The 15692-nt window shown below is 40.3% G+C and overlaps 1 protein-coding gene across 6 annotated transcripts in view; it reads left to right on the top strand.

Annotated features, from left to right (window-relative positions):
- LNX2 (ligand of numb-protein X 2) overlaps positions 1-15692 on the top strand; it is a 93670-nt gene that overhangs the window by 71379 nt on the left and 6599 nt on the right. For all 6 annotated transcript variants that reach the window (XM_075919227.2, XM_075919226.2, XM_089775522.1 and 3 more), the window contains 4 exons: positions 3266-3634; positions 8009-8149; positions 11277-11454; positions 13347-13578. In XM_075919227.2, the coding sequence (XP_075775342.2) occupies positions 3266-3634; positions 8009-8149; positions 11277-11454; positions 13347-13578 (920 nt within the window). The remainder of the gene's footprint in view (positions 1-3265; positions 3635-8008; positions 8150-11276; positions 11455-13346; positions 13579-15692) is intronic.

Raw genomic sequence — 15692 nt, 5'->3', positions numbered from 1 at the left:
ACACCCTCTGCTGTTGCCTCTGATAGAGGCAACAGTACAGGAGTTGGGGAGGAAGAAGGACAGGCAGTTCCATGAGATCCATTGCTTGTGGGGAGCAGGCTTATTGGTTAATTGTTTAAACGACTGTAGGCTAACATCCCTAATTCCCAGATCAATTTATACCTAAAATCTTACCCAGAAGAGCATGCTGTGCCAATCCTTTAGAATCTAAAACCGAAAGGTTTATTAATAAAAAGAAACAAAAAGCTGAGAGTAGAATTGTTAAAGAAATCACATTAACTACATCAATCACCAAGTTCTTGATGCAGGCTCTTAGCAGAGATGTAATAAACTGCTATCTTAAAAGTCTCTGGACTATATCCTTTGTCAGGATGGGTCAACAAATACTTCTGGGTCCTCTGTTCATAGCAAGGATGCTTTCAAGTCAAGAGCAGGATTGAAAACAAAAATGGAGGAACCCTTAAGATCGTTGCATAATCTTGCCCATGTGGAGAGAAATCCATTGTTCTCCTGTGTGATGGAACCTCCTAAACTGGAATTGGTCATATGATCAAGTTACCTGTCCGTGTCCTTTTTAGGCAAACAGCCATGGTGCACCTGTCGTCTGCAGGTTCCCAACAGAATTTCTTAGGTGTTTATTGGCAACACTTAAGGTCCATTGTCCATGCAGCATAGCTATTCACTGAGTAGCCACCCCTCACAACAGGTGGGTGATACCCGTTGCTGTCTCCCAGACCCAAACATTTAAAATACATGTACAGAGCCAATACTCATGACTTCATATATAAAAATCATACATGCATATAAGTAGCATAAACAGAGTCAGCAAAGCATAAGCTTTCATTAGGCACCTCACTTAGCCCACTTTGCGCAGAATTTGGAGCAAATACACAACAGTGGTATAACAATGATCTGCATGTTACTATTAAAATCAAATAATGTCACACCTCAAATATGATCTGATATTATTGGCTTCTTTCTGAGAACTGTTAGACCTGGAAAAAATGCTGGAAATGATCAGAAGGCTTGGAATTTCAGCTAATGCTTTGAAAACATTAATCTTTAACTCTCAAGAATATTAGAATATTGGGTGCTAAAATGGTAAGAACGGGAGGGGAAGAAAGATGGTGAATCTGAATAAATTGATTTTTGTGTCATGTGTTACCAAAGTTGTTAATTGTCTGTCTCACCTAGGAAAATGGAAAAAAACCATAGAATTTTATACTACTTCTGCCATCTTGAGCAGTTCAGTTTCCACATTCAGAATGACCCAGCACAATTAAGTAAAGGAAAATATTAGACTTAGAAGGAAAAAAGCATAAAGTCAACATTTTTTTCTAATGTACTTAGATCATTGTAACTCTTCTTGAATTTGGAAGCAAACTACTTATTCTGGTACTAACATAAGACTCAGATACTCTGATGTCTCAAACATTGAGTAGGTACAAATATTCATGTACATGTTCTTAAAGATCTTGGAAGCTAATGCCAAGATTTCCAGAAACGAGTGCTTAACTTTGCACATTCACATTTTGAAATCCTCACCCTTAATTTTTATATGTTTGATATTGAACAGAATCAAACATTTTGGCACTGTAAAGGTTAAATCAGATGTCACTTCACTTTAAAATTCTGTAATTCAGCACCCACCGGTGCTTCAGAAACTTAGGAGGGCTGGTAAAGGTATTTCAGGACTTGTAAACTGCGGAATACTTCCCACTGCACATTGGAATGGGACTTCTTGAAACATTTCATAAAAACAAAGCAACAAACAATAAAACAGGGACACAGACTATCCTATGGGGAAGGACACTTACCTGGGAGGTAGGAGACCCAGGTTCAAGTCCCTGAGCTAAAACAAGCAGAGCAGGGACATTAGGCTGATTTCCCTGGTGAATACCCTGCCCACTGAGCAACTAGTTATTTTTGTGTGAGTCTGTGTCTTTGAATTTTGACCAGGAATTTTGTTCTGGACCTAAGAAACCTCTCCTGATTGAAGTTTCATCAAAACCCATATACTTCTATGAAAAAGTTTTGTTCTGATTATGATTAATTGCAGGGTAAAAATTGCAATACCTTGAAAAAGTTCAGTAGTTAAAACATGGACGTGTTTGGATGAAATCCTGGTCCCGTTTAAGTTAATGGCAAACTCCTGTTGATATAAATGGGCTTAGGTTATGCCCTTACAGCCTATATTGTTGATAATTTAAAAACCAAATCAAACCCAACAATATATAAACTGCCAGACCTGTTGACTCACTACTTTGATATGCACTGGTACAATAGGTGAGATATTTGAGCTATTAGAGATCTTTGACACTCATGGAAGATGAAAGAGAGAGTCCAGAAGACTGGAACAGGGCAAATATGGTGCCCATCTATATAAAGAGAAATAAGGATAACCTTGAGAATTACAGAACAGTCAACTTAATTTCAGCACCAGAAAAAATAATGGAGCAAATAATTAAGCAATTTGCAAATATCTAGAAATAATCTAGCGATATAATTTAGAAATGTGCATCTGTCTATCTGTCTGTCCATCTGAATTCCTCCTAAATGGCAATAGCTAGGACCATCAAATTTGGTATGCAGCTTCCTCTTTTCCAGCAGTCAAAAAAAAGTTTATTTTACAACATATTGTACAGTAGACCAAATTTTATAATTTTTTTCAGTTTTCAACCAATCTGTTAATCTGACTAGATGAATGTTTTAGCACTTATCGCAACTAGAGATGATCCACTATTGAAATATTTGGTGGGTTTTTTTTATACAAAACACCTGTAATCCCATTCACAGAAACGCTGCTTTTTGTAAATTTTGTAAGATTATATACTAATCCTTCCTTTCTTTAAAGTATTTTATACATTTTAAAGATACTCATATTAAAAGTGACAGCAGTGTGTTTGGCTCTGTAAAGGCATGAGTATAACAAAGAGCTCCTGTCCTGAGGAGCATCCAGAGTGAAAGACACAAATACACTGGGAGATAGAGAGAATGGCAGTCATTTAGAATGCAGTGGTGTATTAATTGCAGTAGTGATGGTATAATGTTGTGATTTAACTTTGCAGGCTCAACAGATGAAGTGGTGTTGGTTTTTTCCAGAGAGAATTGAATGGAGGGAGGGAGCACAATGGGATAAGTAGATAATTTCAGGTATAGGTTGCTAGAGGTTTGTAACAAAGTCTCTGAACATGAGAGAGATTTTATTGATAAATCTAGAAACAACTAAACCAAGATGAATATTGTTTTACATCTTATTTTCCAGGTCAATAACTTTGACATTAGTAATGTGTCCCATAACCATGCTCGAGCTGTTCTTTCCCAACCCTGCACAGTGCTGCACCTCACAGTGCTCCGAGAAAGACGATTTGGAAGCCGGACACACAACCATGCTGAAAGCACTTCCCTGAGAGAGGACGGCTTTCAAGTGATGCTACATAAACGAGACTCCGGTGAACAGCTTGGCATTAAATTAGTGCGCAGAACAGATGAGCCAGGAGTTTTTATTCTTGACCTTTTGGAAGGGGGATTGGCTGCTCAAGACGGCAGACTCTGCAGCAATGACCGGGTGCTCGCAATCAATGGACATGACCTGAAACATGGAACACCGGAACTTGCTGCTCAGATTATCCAGGTAAACCATATCCTCTGATGGGAGGAGGCTGCCCAACCCAAGTCCACTTGTCCCCACCCCTGGCACGAAGCTGGGGCTGCTGGCACAACTGGGGCCAGGGTCAGAGCTGCAGCTCCACGACACCAGGCCAGAGTCCCCCTGCCTCCACCCAGGCATGGGGCTGGGGCTGCTGCTGCATCTGAGGAACAAAGCTGCAGCACCATGACATTGGGCCATGGCCCCTTCTGCTGCTGCCTGGGCTGTGGCGGGATTGGGGTTGGGGCTGCCATGTGGTTGGGACAGGATCCCCCTTCCTCACTTGGGGTCCAGGTTGGGATTGTCAGGGCTGCTGCAAGGGTTGCTTACCTATCCAGTAAGCCTAAATCTTACTGGGTAACCAGTTAACCAGGTAACTTTTTACATTCCTAATGGTGTGTGTGCTGATTGTATTGTTGTGTAGGGGTACATGTTGATTTATAGGGAAGTTATGCTTGGAGATTTGTGTTAGTTTGTGCAGGTGGCTATTGGGTACACAGGTCCGTGCAGTCTTCTTCATACAGCTAATGAAATTGTTGCATGCAAGTGACTGTGGAGTAATGATAGTTTACTGGTTGAGTTACCTCTCTCATTGCAGTGCTTTAGGACTCTTGGCATGGGATAAATTCATGCCTTACTTGTGTAATTTATGAAGTCAAGATACCTAAGAACTTAAAATTTGGATGGTAACAGACCACAAAACCCAGGGAGGATGCAACCTGCTGATATTCTGAACAAAAGGCGCTGTAATCATGCTAGTAGCTGATTCCGTCACTTCACACTGACCCTATGTTACTATGAATCATAAAATGGCTGTAGAATGACTTTCCTGGAATCTTATAGATAGTTGTATAGAGCTGTCACATTCAGAGTGCAATCCAGACTGATAAAATGTTATATGTCTATCTGCCACATAATCCTGAGTGCCTAACAGCTTGTAGGTTATAACCTGAGTATCTATGTACAACTACAGCTCTGACCCAGCACACTGTGAGCAGCACTACGGTCACATTCTTGGGATCCCATTCTTGGGACCGCTTGGGAATAGTGACCATAATATAATATAATAACATTTAACATTCCTGTGGTGGGAAGAACACCTCAGCAGTCCAGCACCCAGGCATTTAATTTCCAAAAGGAGAATTACACAAAAATGAGGAGGTTAGTTAAACAGAAATTAAAAGGCACAATGCCTAGAGCCAAATCCCTGCAAGCTGCATGGAAACTTTTTAAAGACACCATAATAGAGGCCCAACTTAAATGTATACGCCAAATTAAAAAACATAGCAAGAGACCTAAAAAAGAGTCACCGTGGCTTAACCACCATGTAAAAGAAGCAGTGAGGGACAAAAAGGCATCTTTTAAGAAGTGGAAGTCCAATCCTAGTGAGATAAATAGAAAGGAACATAAACACTGTCAAATCAAGTGTAAAAATGTAATAAGAAAAGCAAAAAAAAGATTTTGAGGAACAGCTAGCCAAAACCTCAAAAAGAAATAATAAAATGTTTTTTAAGTACGTTAGAAGCAGGAAGCCGGCTAAAAAACCTGTGGGTCCCCTAAACAATCGAGGTATAAAAGGCGCAATCAAGGACGATAAAGACATTGTGGATAAACTAAATGATTTCTTTGCTTCAGTCTTCACGGCTCAGGACATTAGGGAGATTCCCAAATCAGCACCGTCCTTTGTGGGTGATAAATCTGAGGAACTGTCCCAGATTGAAGTGTCATTAGAGGAGGTTTTGGAACAAATAGAAAAACTTAATGTTAACAAATCTCCGGGACCGGATGGCATTCATCCAAGGGTACTAAAAGAACTCAAATGGGAAATTGCTGAACTATCATCTGTGGTTTGTAACCTAACCTTTAAATCGGCTTCCATACCTAACAACTGGAAGGTAGCCAACGTGACACCAATATTTAAAAAGGGCTCTAGAGGCGATCCTGGCAATTACAGACCGGTAAGTCTAACTTCAGTACCGGGCAAATTAGTCGAAACAGTAAAGAATAAAATTGTGAGGCACGTAGAAGAACATAATTTGTTGGACAAAAGTCAACATGGTTTCTGTAAAGGGAAATCATGTCTTACTAATCTATTAGAGTTCTTTGAAGGGGTTAACAAACATGCAGACAAGGGGGATCCCGTAGATATAGTATACTTAGATTTTCAGAAAGCCTTTGCCAAGGTCCCTCACCAAAGGCTCTTGTGTAAATTACATTGCCATGGGATAAGAGGGAAGGTCCTTTCTTGGACTGAGAACTGGTTAAAAGACAGGAAACAAACGGTAGGAATAAATGGTAAATTTTCAGAATGGAGAGGGATAACTAGTGGTGTCCCCCAAGGGTCAGTCCTGGGACCAGTCCTTTTCAACTTATTCATAAGTGAGCTGGAGAAAGGGGTAAGCAGTGAGTTGGTAAAGTTTGCGGATGATACCAAACTGTTTAGGATAATCAAGACAGAAGCAGACTGTGAGGGACTCCAAAAAGATCTCACCAAACTGAGTGATTGGGCAACAAAATGGCAAATGAAATTTAATGTGGATAAGTATAAAGTGATGCACATTGGGAAAAATAACCCCAACTATACATACAATATGATGGGGGCTAATTTGGCTATGACAAATCAGGAAAGAGATCTTGGAGTTATTGTGGATGGTTCTCTGAAAACTTCCACACAGTGTGCTGTGACGGTCAAAAAGGCAAATAGGATGCTAGGAATTATTAAGAAAGGGATAGAAAATAAGACACAGAATATCTTACTGCCCCTGTATAAAACTATGGTACGCCCACTTCTTGAATACTGTGTACAGATGTGGTCTCCTCACCTCAAATAAGATATTTTGGCCTTGGAAAGGGTTCAGAAAACGGCAACTAAAATGATCAGGGGTTTGGAACAGGTCCCATATGAGGAGAGACTAAAGCGACTGGGACTTTTCAGTTTAGAAAAGAGGAGACTGAGGGGGGATATGATAGAGGTATATAAAATCATGAGTGGTGTGGAGAGGGCAGATAAAGAAAAGGTATTTATTAGTTCCCATAATAGAAGAACTAGAGGACACCAAATGAAATTAATGGGTAGCAGGTTTAAAACTAATTAAAAAAAAGTTATTCTTCATACAGCGTGTAGTCAGCCTGTGGAACTCCTTGCCAGAGAAGGCTGTGAAAGCTAGGACTAGAATAAAGTTTAAAGAGAAGCTAGATAATTTCGTGGAGGTTAGCCAGGGGATAGAAATGGTGTCCCTGGCCTCTGTTTGTCAGAGGCTGGAGAAAGATGGCAGGAGACAAATCGCTTGAACATTGTCTTTGGTCCACCCTCTCTGGGGCACCTGGTTCTGGCCACTGTCGGCAGACAGGCTACTGGGCTAGATGGACCTTTGGTCTGACCCAGCACAGCCATTCTTATGTTTTTATGTTCTTAGATCTCAGAAAGCTTTATGAAAGTAGGTAGCATTGTACCACACTTTCCCTGTCTGTAAAATGGGAATTTAAAAGGGAAATAACTTTCCAAGATTCACATAACCAGTCAATGAAAAAACTGGAGGAAGGGGTAGGTGAGTGTCTGATTCTAAGCCATGTATCCATCTAGTAAATCACCTTGCTTAAACACTAGGAATATATAGAGTGTTGCTGTGTACTATTTGATTAACCCAAAGCAACAGCAATTTAAGTCTTGTGATGTTGAGGAAGATTATTTGACAGTTTAATTTAAATGTCCCTTAAATATCTCTTATCATTAAGGGGAAACACTAATAATCCTGGTGTTTTAATGTCAATTTTTCAATTTATTTAGATTTTGAAGAGGTCAGTTTTACATTTGGAGATTTTGATGTTGGAATTTTGGAACATTAGGGTAACCACTGAGCTTTTGGATAGCCCTGAAAACTACACAGTTTGGTGATCTGATTCTATAGTATCTCCAACTACATACAAGTTACTGATTCCAGAAGAATAATATGTTTTTAAATATCTATTAGGGTTTGGAATGTTGAGTAGTTTTGAAAACTGCTAAATCATAGTCTCAATATATTCCATCCCTTTTCTTGTTATTTCCTTTGTATTGCAGAAGTGCCTAGACCAACTGAAACTGGGGGTTTCGGTGTGTTAGGTGATGTTCATATGCATAGAGACAGATCCTGTCACAAAGAGTTTACAGTCTAAATAGGCAAGAGAAGGGATGAGAATGAAAGTATTAACATCTCCATTGTATAGATGGGAAGGCAGGAAAAAAATGACTATCCCAACATCACACAAGAAGTCTGAGGCAGCACCAGGAATCAAACCCAGATCTTCCCTTGTCTCCTAATTACTAATAGTACAATGTGAACTTTATGGTCATTTTCATTTTGCATGTATATCCCTCAGGCTAGTGGGGAACGGGTGAATTTAACAATCTCCAGACCAGTGAAATCGCAGACAGTCGCTATTCTCAGAGAAGCAGGGACTCACAACAGCAACCATTACCAAGCGCAACAGCTGTTCCACAGCAGACACAGTTCGCATAAGGTTAGTGTTTCTCTCTTTCTCCACTTGAAGAGAAAATGTAATAGCAGTCGCTAGTATTTGGATTTGCTGGCTATAGCAACACCTGCAAGTCTTGTGTATAAGTTCAAACTATTTCTGGAATCACATGTGGGAAAGTGGGTTATGTGTTACTACCATGTGGGAGGGTTACCATTCAGGAGCACCCTTTGGACTCCTGCTGTGCAAGTGATTGAATTGCAAGATGCTAGGAGCTGGAGCATATTCCTCAGCCATAGAAACAAATTGTCATTGATTGGTAGGGTTGCCAGGAGTCCTGTTTTGAACCAGACAGTCCAGTATTTGAGCTTTCTGTTCAGGAAACAAATTGAGAAAATATAAATGAGAAAATATAAATGTCCAGTATTTTCTAAATAAGATGTAATGTAGAATGTGATGTAATGTCAAGTGTGTCCAGTATTTTTGTTGAAACCATCTGGCAACCCTTGATTGGCAGAAAAGTCATGTTTTTTCTTCCCTGAATCAAAGGTAAGAGATCTGTGGCTATTGCAGTGGCTTTTATATGATGGGGTGAAGGAGAGAAGGAAGAGACTCCATGGATCTAGTGTGGCATTATGCACAAGACCCCTTATAAAAATAAAATACTGTTGACTGTTCCAAGCTTATGCTTCAGACATTTTGGTAGTTCCAAAAATACAACTTCTGGCTCTTCAAGTTCATTTAATCCTATAAGTACCTAGAGCGTCAGGCATTTACTAGACCTCCTTTCTGTCCTTTTTCCAGCAAATGCTGTTGATAGCCTAATTCAATGTCCATCATTTAAGGTAATAGAGATGTAGCTGTATTAGTCTGGTCTTGCTGAAACAGAAGACAGGACTATGCAGCACTTTAAAGACAAGACTTTTTTTGGGGGGGTAGGGATAGCTCAGTGGTTTGAGCATTGGCCTGCTAAACCCAGGATTGTGAGTTCAATCCTTGCAGACACCATTTAGGAATTTGGGGCAAAAATTTGTCAGGGATGGTACTTGGTCCTGCTGTGAAGGCAGGGGACTGGACTCGACTCAATGACCTTTCAAGGTCCCTTCCACTTCTAGGAGATAGGCAATTTCCATTAATTAATTTATTTTATTTAGGTGATGAGCTTTCATGGGCCAGACTCACTTTCTCAGATCAAATTGTGGAAAAATTTTCTTCCACAATTTGATCTGAGGAAGTGGGTCTGGCCCACGAAAGCTCATCACCTAATAAACCATCTTGTTAGTCTTTAAAGTGCTGCATAGTCCTGTCTTTTGTTTCATCATTTAAGGTGTGAGCACTTTATGTTTTTGCAAGGATTTTCTTCCAAAATTTGAGAGATTTCAGAAAAGGGCTGAAAGGGGTTTCATCATGTAGTTCATTTGCACACCTCTGTCATCTAAGAAAAGCAGAGTTGATTTTGAAGTTTGCAGTCTTAAAGAATGCTGTGTTTTCATAATTATACAACACCAGCAAATAAATGGTCCCAAAGCCTGACAGAATTAAAAATAAGCTGCTTTTATATATGTACAATGGCATGTGTCTGACATATTAATATGAAACTACTCCTGGCTTTGTGCATTGGGAATATAAAAGGACACTGCTTCGTTTTTCACGTGTGGGGAAGAAATAACTGCAACTGGAAGGTTATAATAGATTGTATAATTTATTTATGAAATTTTAGCTTACCTCTAAGCCTTCTGTACATTTAAAATGATCAGTGGTGGTAAATGTGGACTGTTTTTAATATGTCATTAAGTATGGGAGTTTTTAGGCATTTAAGCAAATTAAATACATTTGGTCTTCTCTACATAAATTAATTTGGATTAAGGTTAATTTAAATTGGAATAGCTGTTAAAGACAGCTGTGGGGACATTCTTATTCTATAAACAAGAATGTTTTATGCTAAATTAGCCTAATCTACTTCCAGAGTAGATTAAACTAATTGGGAATATGGCAGTTTTATTCCAGAAAAAGACCATCCACACAGGAAGTTAATCAGGATAGCTATTGTAGAATAATTCCATGTGTAGACAAGCTCTTAGGGTATGTCTACACTTGCACCCTAGTTCGAATTAGGGATGCAAATGTAGGCATTCAAAATAGTCAACGAAGCGGGGATTTAAATATCCCTCTTTTCATTAGCATGATCTCGCCGGCGCGTTACTCCGATCAACAGCTGTTTCGAAAGTGAAAGTGCGTGCCGAGATGCGTTAGTTCAAACCAAACCCCTTGGTTTGAACTAACGATACTCTTCATTTTTTGCTTCAAATCCCCACTTCACTGACTATTTAGAACGCCTACATTTGCATCCCTAGTTCAAACTAAGGTGCAAGTGTAGATTTACCCTTAGTTCAGGTTTAAACCCTCCTGATGGTGTGAAACCAAACTTGATTCTGGAGACAAACTGTAAAAGAAAAAGAAAAAATTGCAAGGATAAAAATAAACTATTCAAAAGGTGTGTCAGCTTTTCACCCTTGAAGTACATGTGCTTTTTCATTTCACGTTGCATCAGTAGAGTTTGGTCCCTAAGATATTTACAAAAAAGATGCACTTAATATGTGGGACTTCCACCAAAACACGAAAGTCTAGTGTTTCTCAGTGCTGGGACACTTAGCCATATGAACATATGGATTTTGAGCCTCAGCACAAACTTTGTATTGCAGATCTTCAGTATTCAATGTGGTGCAATACTCTCTAAGACCATGGTGTCCAACACACTAGCCACTAGCTATATGTTGCTATTTGTCTTGAATAATGTGGCTATATGGCTGGTTAAGTGTTGTGTCGCTTCAGAACTGGTTGGACACCAAGGCTCTAAGCATATTATAAGTAAATTAGAAGTGAGTTTTTAAAAATGGATGCTTAAAATTAGACCATCTGGAGGGGGATAGGGCATTTGCCTGGGGAGTTCAGGGTGGTGGGTTCAAGTCCCCGTCCCCTCATCCCCCCGCCGCTGCAGCTCAAGTCCCAACCTTCCTCCTCCACCCTAATCAATATTTAGGTACCTAAATAAATGGTGTGATTTTTCAAAAGTGCTGATCACTTTTGAAAATCAGGCTGCTCTGTTTAACTACCTAATTATAGATTATGAACCTAGTAAGCATCAATTTTAAAATAAAGTATCTTCTTGCAGGATCTATCCCAGTGTGTTACATGCCAAGAAAAGCACATTACTGTGAAAAAAGAACCACACGAATCCCTTGGAATGACAGTGGCAGGAGGTCGGGGCAGCAAAAGTGGTGAACTGCCAATCTTCGTTACTAGTGTGCAACCTCATGGCTGTCTTGCAAGAGATGGCAGGATCAAACGAGGTAGGATTTGACTCAAATGGCAGTGTACGCATCTTCCAAATATTCTTCTGATAAATTTGTTTTGCAAGGTAACATAAGGTTTCTCAACAGCTGTAATGTAGCAATGATAAATGCTTCTCTCAAAATTTCCACTACTGGAAATTCGCTGTACAATGCCACATTCCCCTGGCTTAGGAAATGACTGTGTAGATAAGGCTAACCGGGGAAGCCTGATGAGATCAGGAAACGGCTGGTTATATTCTTTAAAGCTGACTGGAATCCCCCTATGAATTAGTCTTGCCGGATATTTTTCACTTCAGCATACACTTCCTGGTTTGGGCTTTGGTCACATGAGTTAGGCCCTGTACCTGTCTGAGAAACCAGCTCTCTTCTTGTGTAATATCTTCAGTACCTCCTAAACCAGGGGTGGGTAAGATAATGGCCTGTGGGATGATTCCGGCCCTCCAAACCATTTGATCTGGCCTGCGGTCCATCCTGCTCCAAGGCCAATAAGGGTCTGGAGGCGGGGGAGCATGCAAAGTCTCCTCTACCTCCCACCAGGGGCACATGAGAAAGCTGTTCAAAATGGCTAGCAGTTTGCTCTGGGCGCCGCGCAGCCCTGGCAGGGTGGGGTGGGGGAGCTAGAGACTTTGCACGCTCTCCTGCCCCCAAGCCAATCAGGACGTGGACAGAGTGTCCTCCCCCTTGCCAGGGGCACTCACACCAGATAAAACAGCCAGCTGTTCAAAATGGTTGGTGGTTCTGTCTGGGCACTGCGCACCCCTGACTTGGTGGGGGTGGAGGCTGAGAGATTTTGCATGCTCCCCCATCCCGCAGAGGAGTGTGCAAAGTTTCCTCTCCCCTTGCCCAGCGGCACACAATGCCTAGAGGGAACCACCTCTTCTGCCTGAGGCTGTGCCCCTTCTGGGGGCAGAGCCGGCCTGGGACCATTACCAAAGTTGGCGAAGTTGGCAAAAAGTTTCTGGAAAGTGATTGATTCTCATATCTTGTGTCATTGAGTCCTGTGTTTTTGTGGTTTTGTTCTGTACTGCAGCAGGAATACTGTAACGAGTCAGACAATAAGTGTTTCTCTCCTTCTTTTAAGATATTCACAAGAAAAATCCTTTTAGGAAAACTTTGTATTTTAGACTCTTTCCAGATCATTATACTCTTTTTACAGATGCTCATGCTTTCCCAGAGCTGATTTTTCCTTAATAATCTGTCCTGTGTGATCCTTATTTTGTCCTTCCTGATTGGACATGTGGTGAGGGAGGTGGGGGTAATCTTCTCATGTCCCACTTGCTGTGCTACCTTCTGCAAGACTTTCCCTCTCCCTCACGCTACAGCTTGTGCCATTCCTTTTCCTTTTAAACACTGCGGGATGATTGTGAGTAATGGGATAAATTCAGAAAAGGAACACAAGTCAGGGGAAAAAATCTCTAATGGTGAGCATAGTTTCCAGTGGGAGTGATAGAAGCTCCAGTGTTTGAATCATTAAATGTGGATTGAGCAAAGCACTGGAGGATATACCATAGGGATCAATCCAAGCAGGGAAGTTCTGTTACTGAAGGTAGAAGAGGTGCTTGACCTAATAGATCATTTACACCTCTTACTGGCATGCTAGCAGAGCATGTTAGCCAAGCACAGCATTTCTGTTTCTGCAGAAATATGCAGTCGTGAAAGATCTTACAAATTATGTTTCATTGTCCACATGAGGCTATAGTGTTAATACATTGCAGTTCACATGTCTGATCGTTCCTGGACCTAGATAGTGAGAAACAATAAGATAACACAGTGATGTGACCAGGCCCTGGGTAATGTGTTATAAGTACAAGCCATGTATTAGCACAGAAAGACAATTGTTCAATAGGCCACATCATGACTTGTACTCTTATTTGTGCCTTTTTAAACAGGTGATGTGTTGCTGAATATTAATGGCATTGATCTGACCAATCTAAGTCATAGTGAGGCAGTGGCTATGCTCAAAGCCAGTGCTACCTCTTCAGTGGTGGCACTCAAAACATTGGAGGTCCAGATTGTTGAAGAAAAAACTCAAACTAATGAGGAACAACCAAGCACAATCAGTGAAAATGAATATGATGCCAGCTGGTCACCTTCGTGGGTCATGTGGCTGGGGCTTCCAAGGTACTCGTTAGTGAATGATCTGTTTAAACTCATGTTTACATGAACCGCTGTATTTGGCTATTTCACTCTCCTAATGTTTTATAAAAATATCTATGTGGCGTATATAGGGGAGAAGAGACATGCTTAAGGGTTTCTTTCTTATACAGGCATTCAGACGCAATAACAGTTCATTTTAGTGTGGTTTTATTTTGTGCTGCTGCAGCAGTTTTAATAATATGATGTTAAAACTGATTTTAAATGCTAAAGCAAAGAACAGTTTAGTTATGGCACCTGCTAGATTGCTGCCTATCTATTGCACTGACATTCAATTTACAATCCACTTACAAGCAGCCGGAATATAGACGACACTGATTATCCCTTTGGAAACCTTGAGAAAAGTGTGACACAGCCATCTCAATGTAAGGAGGAATGTAAGCTGTCATTTTTATTCCTTAGTTATAAAGTTTTAAACAGGAAACATAGAACACTTACCCAAATCACCTTGTATTAATATACAAAACAAAGTTTAGAAAAGCAAATGAATAACTTCATAGAATAGAAAGATATAGCCTTAAAAATCATTGACTTTTATCACACGTCTTATGTACACATGCAGAAAAAAGTTAGAACAGACCAATCTGCATCCACAGATCACAGATATATAACTCAGAAAACCAAACATCAACTCCATCAAACACAAATATATCTATTTGAAATTTGCCACAAACCCACTTCCTTTTCCCAACTTTTGGACTGCCTGATATCACCAGATTTCACCTATCCCATTCTTCACTGTCTGGTAGTTGCATCGACAAACTGTGGGCCTAATTTTGGGTAATGTTTACTATCAAGGGTAGTGCTTATTATTGTGCATAGTCCTGTGAATTTTAAACTCACTCTGCACTATAGTAAGCCCTATCCTTAATAGTAAGGATTTCCAGGGTAATACCCACAGTTTGCAGATGCAACCACAGAAAGCATGTAGAATGTGATGGTATCAGAAGGAAATCCTGAAACCATCATCATAGCTTATTGGTCCAAAACCACAGCCAAAATTTGTTGTTGTTACTTATCTCGAATAGTTCCTCTGGCAAAAGGGATGTTGATGGGGCACTGAAGCAGCATTCAAGTGTTTTGCCTAGACTCTCCACGTTCACATCTGGGGTCTTTCCTCAGCTGCCACTTGATCATATTGTCACCAAACTTTGCCACTCCAGCTCCCACTCAATTTAGAGAATAGCCGTGTTTTCATTCAAGGTCAGTAGCTGGTGGGAGTTATTTTGAAGGAACCAATTTCTCCAAGACCATTGGTATCTCCCTCCCCCATTTTTTGTACTGTAGCCTTGCACAGTGGTATTTTGGGACAAGGGACTTACAGAGGCAGAACACTTTCTGGACTTCAGCCTCTTGAGTGGTGGAATGTGTCCATTCAGTGGGTGTCTTGAAACATGCAGCTGTTTTTGTGCCTTCCTTTTACTGAAGGCATCCTTCCTCACTGACGATGATGCAATCCTCATGAGGCAGTATAGTAACCATGCGGGATTCACTTTCAAAGGCCTTCTGATGATCCCATAGGATTGATTGAGTGCAGTATCAGTTTAGTGTGTATGGCTCAAGGGTGACCATACATTGGCTCGTGTCAGATAAATTCACATAATGATCCATGTTAATCTCCCATTGCAGCTAACTATGGGAGAGACCAAATCTGACAGTCAGCCCTGAGACCATAATATAAATCTGAAGTGAATAGAACTACACACAGTAACAAACATTTCCCTTTGTAAGAAGGGCTTCCAGGATCAGGCCCTCTTTCATTTCCTCTAGGTTTTTCTGTACAAGATGTCTTTATGTAATTTCCTGTAAAATAGTCATAATGTCTTGTGAGATAGATAATTACAATAAGCTGCTTTCAATTCTGATAAATACCTCTGTGTCACAAGATCTGGTCGTCATTTATTGCTCACATATAACAAACGACCACATGTTGCTGTTCAATTATGCTTCCTGTGCTTCAATGCATCGCACAACAGTATTCATTTAGAGAAGCAATGGATAACTCTACCCCCAAAATGTTCTACTTCTCTGGACTTAAAGATTTCCATGAAAAGAAAAAAACCTTCCTTAATTAAACATTT

The sequence above is a fragment of the Pelodiscus sinensis genome, chromosome 1, assembly GCF_052426305.1.
Source record: "Pelodiscus sinensis isolate ZL-2025 chromosome 1, ASM5242630v1, whole genome shotgun sequence".
NCBI lineage: Eukaryota > Metazoa > Chordata > Testudines > Trionychidae > Pelodiscus > Pelodiscus sinensis.
Note: the sequence above shows the minus strand (reverse complement) of the source record. Positions and strands in the feature narration are given on the sequence as shown.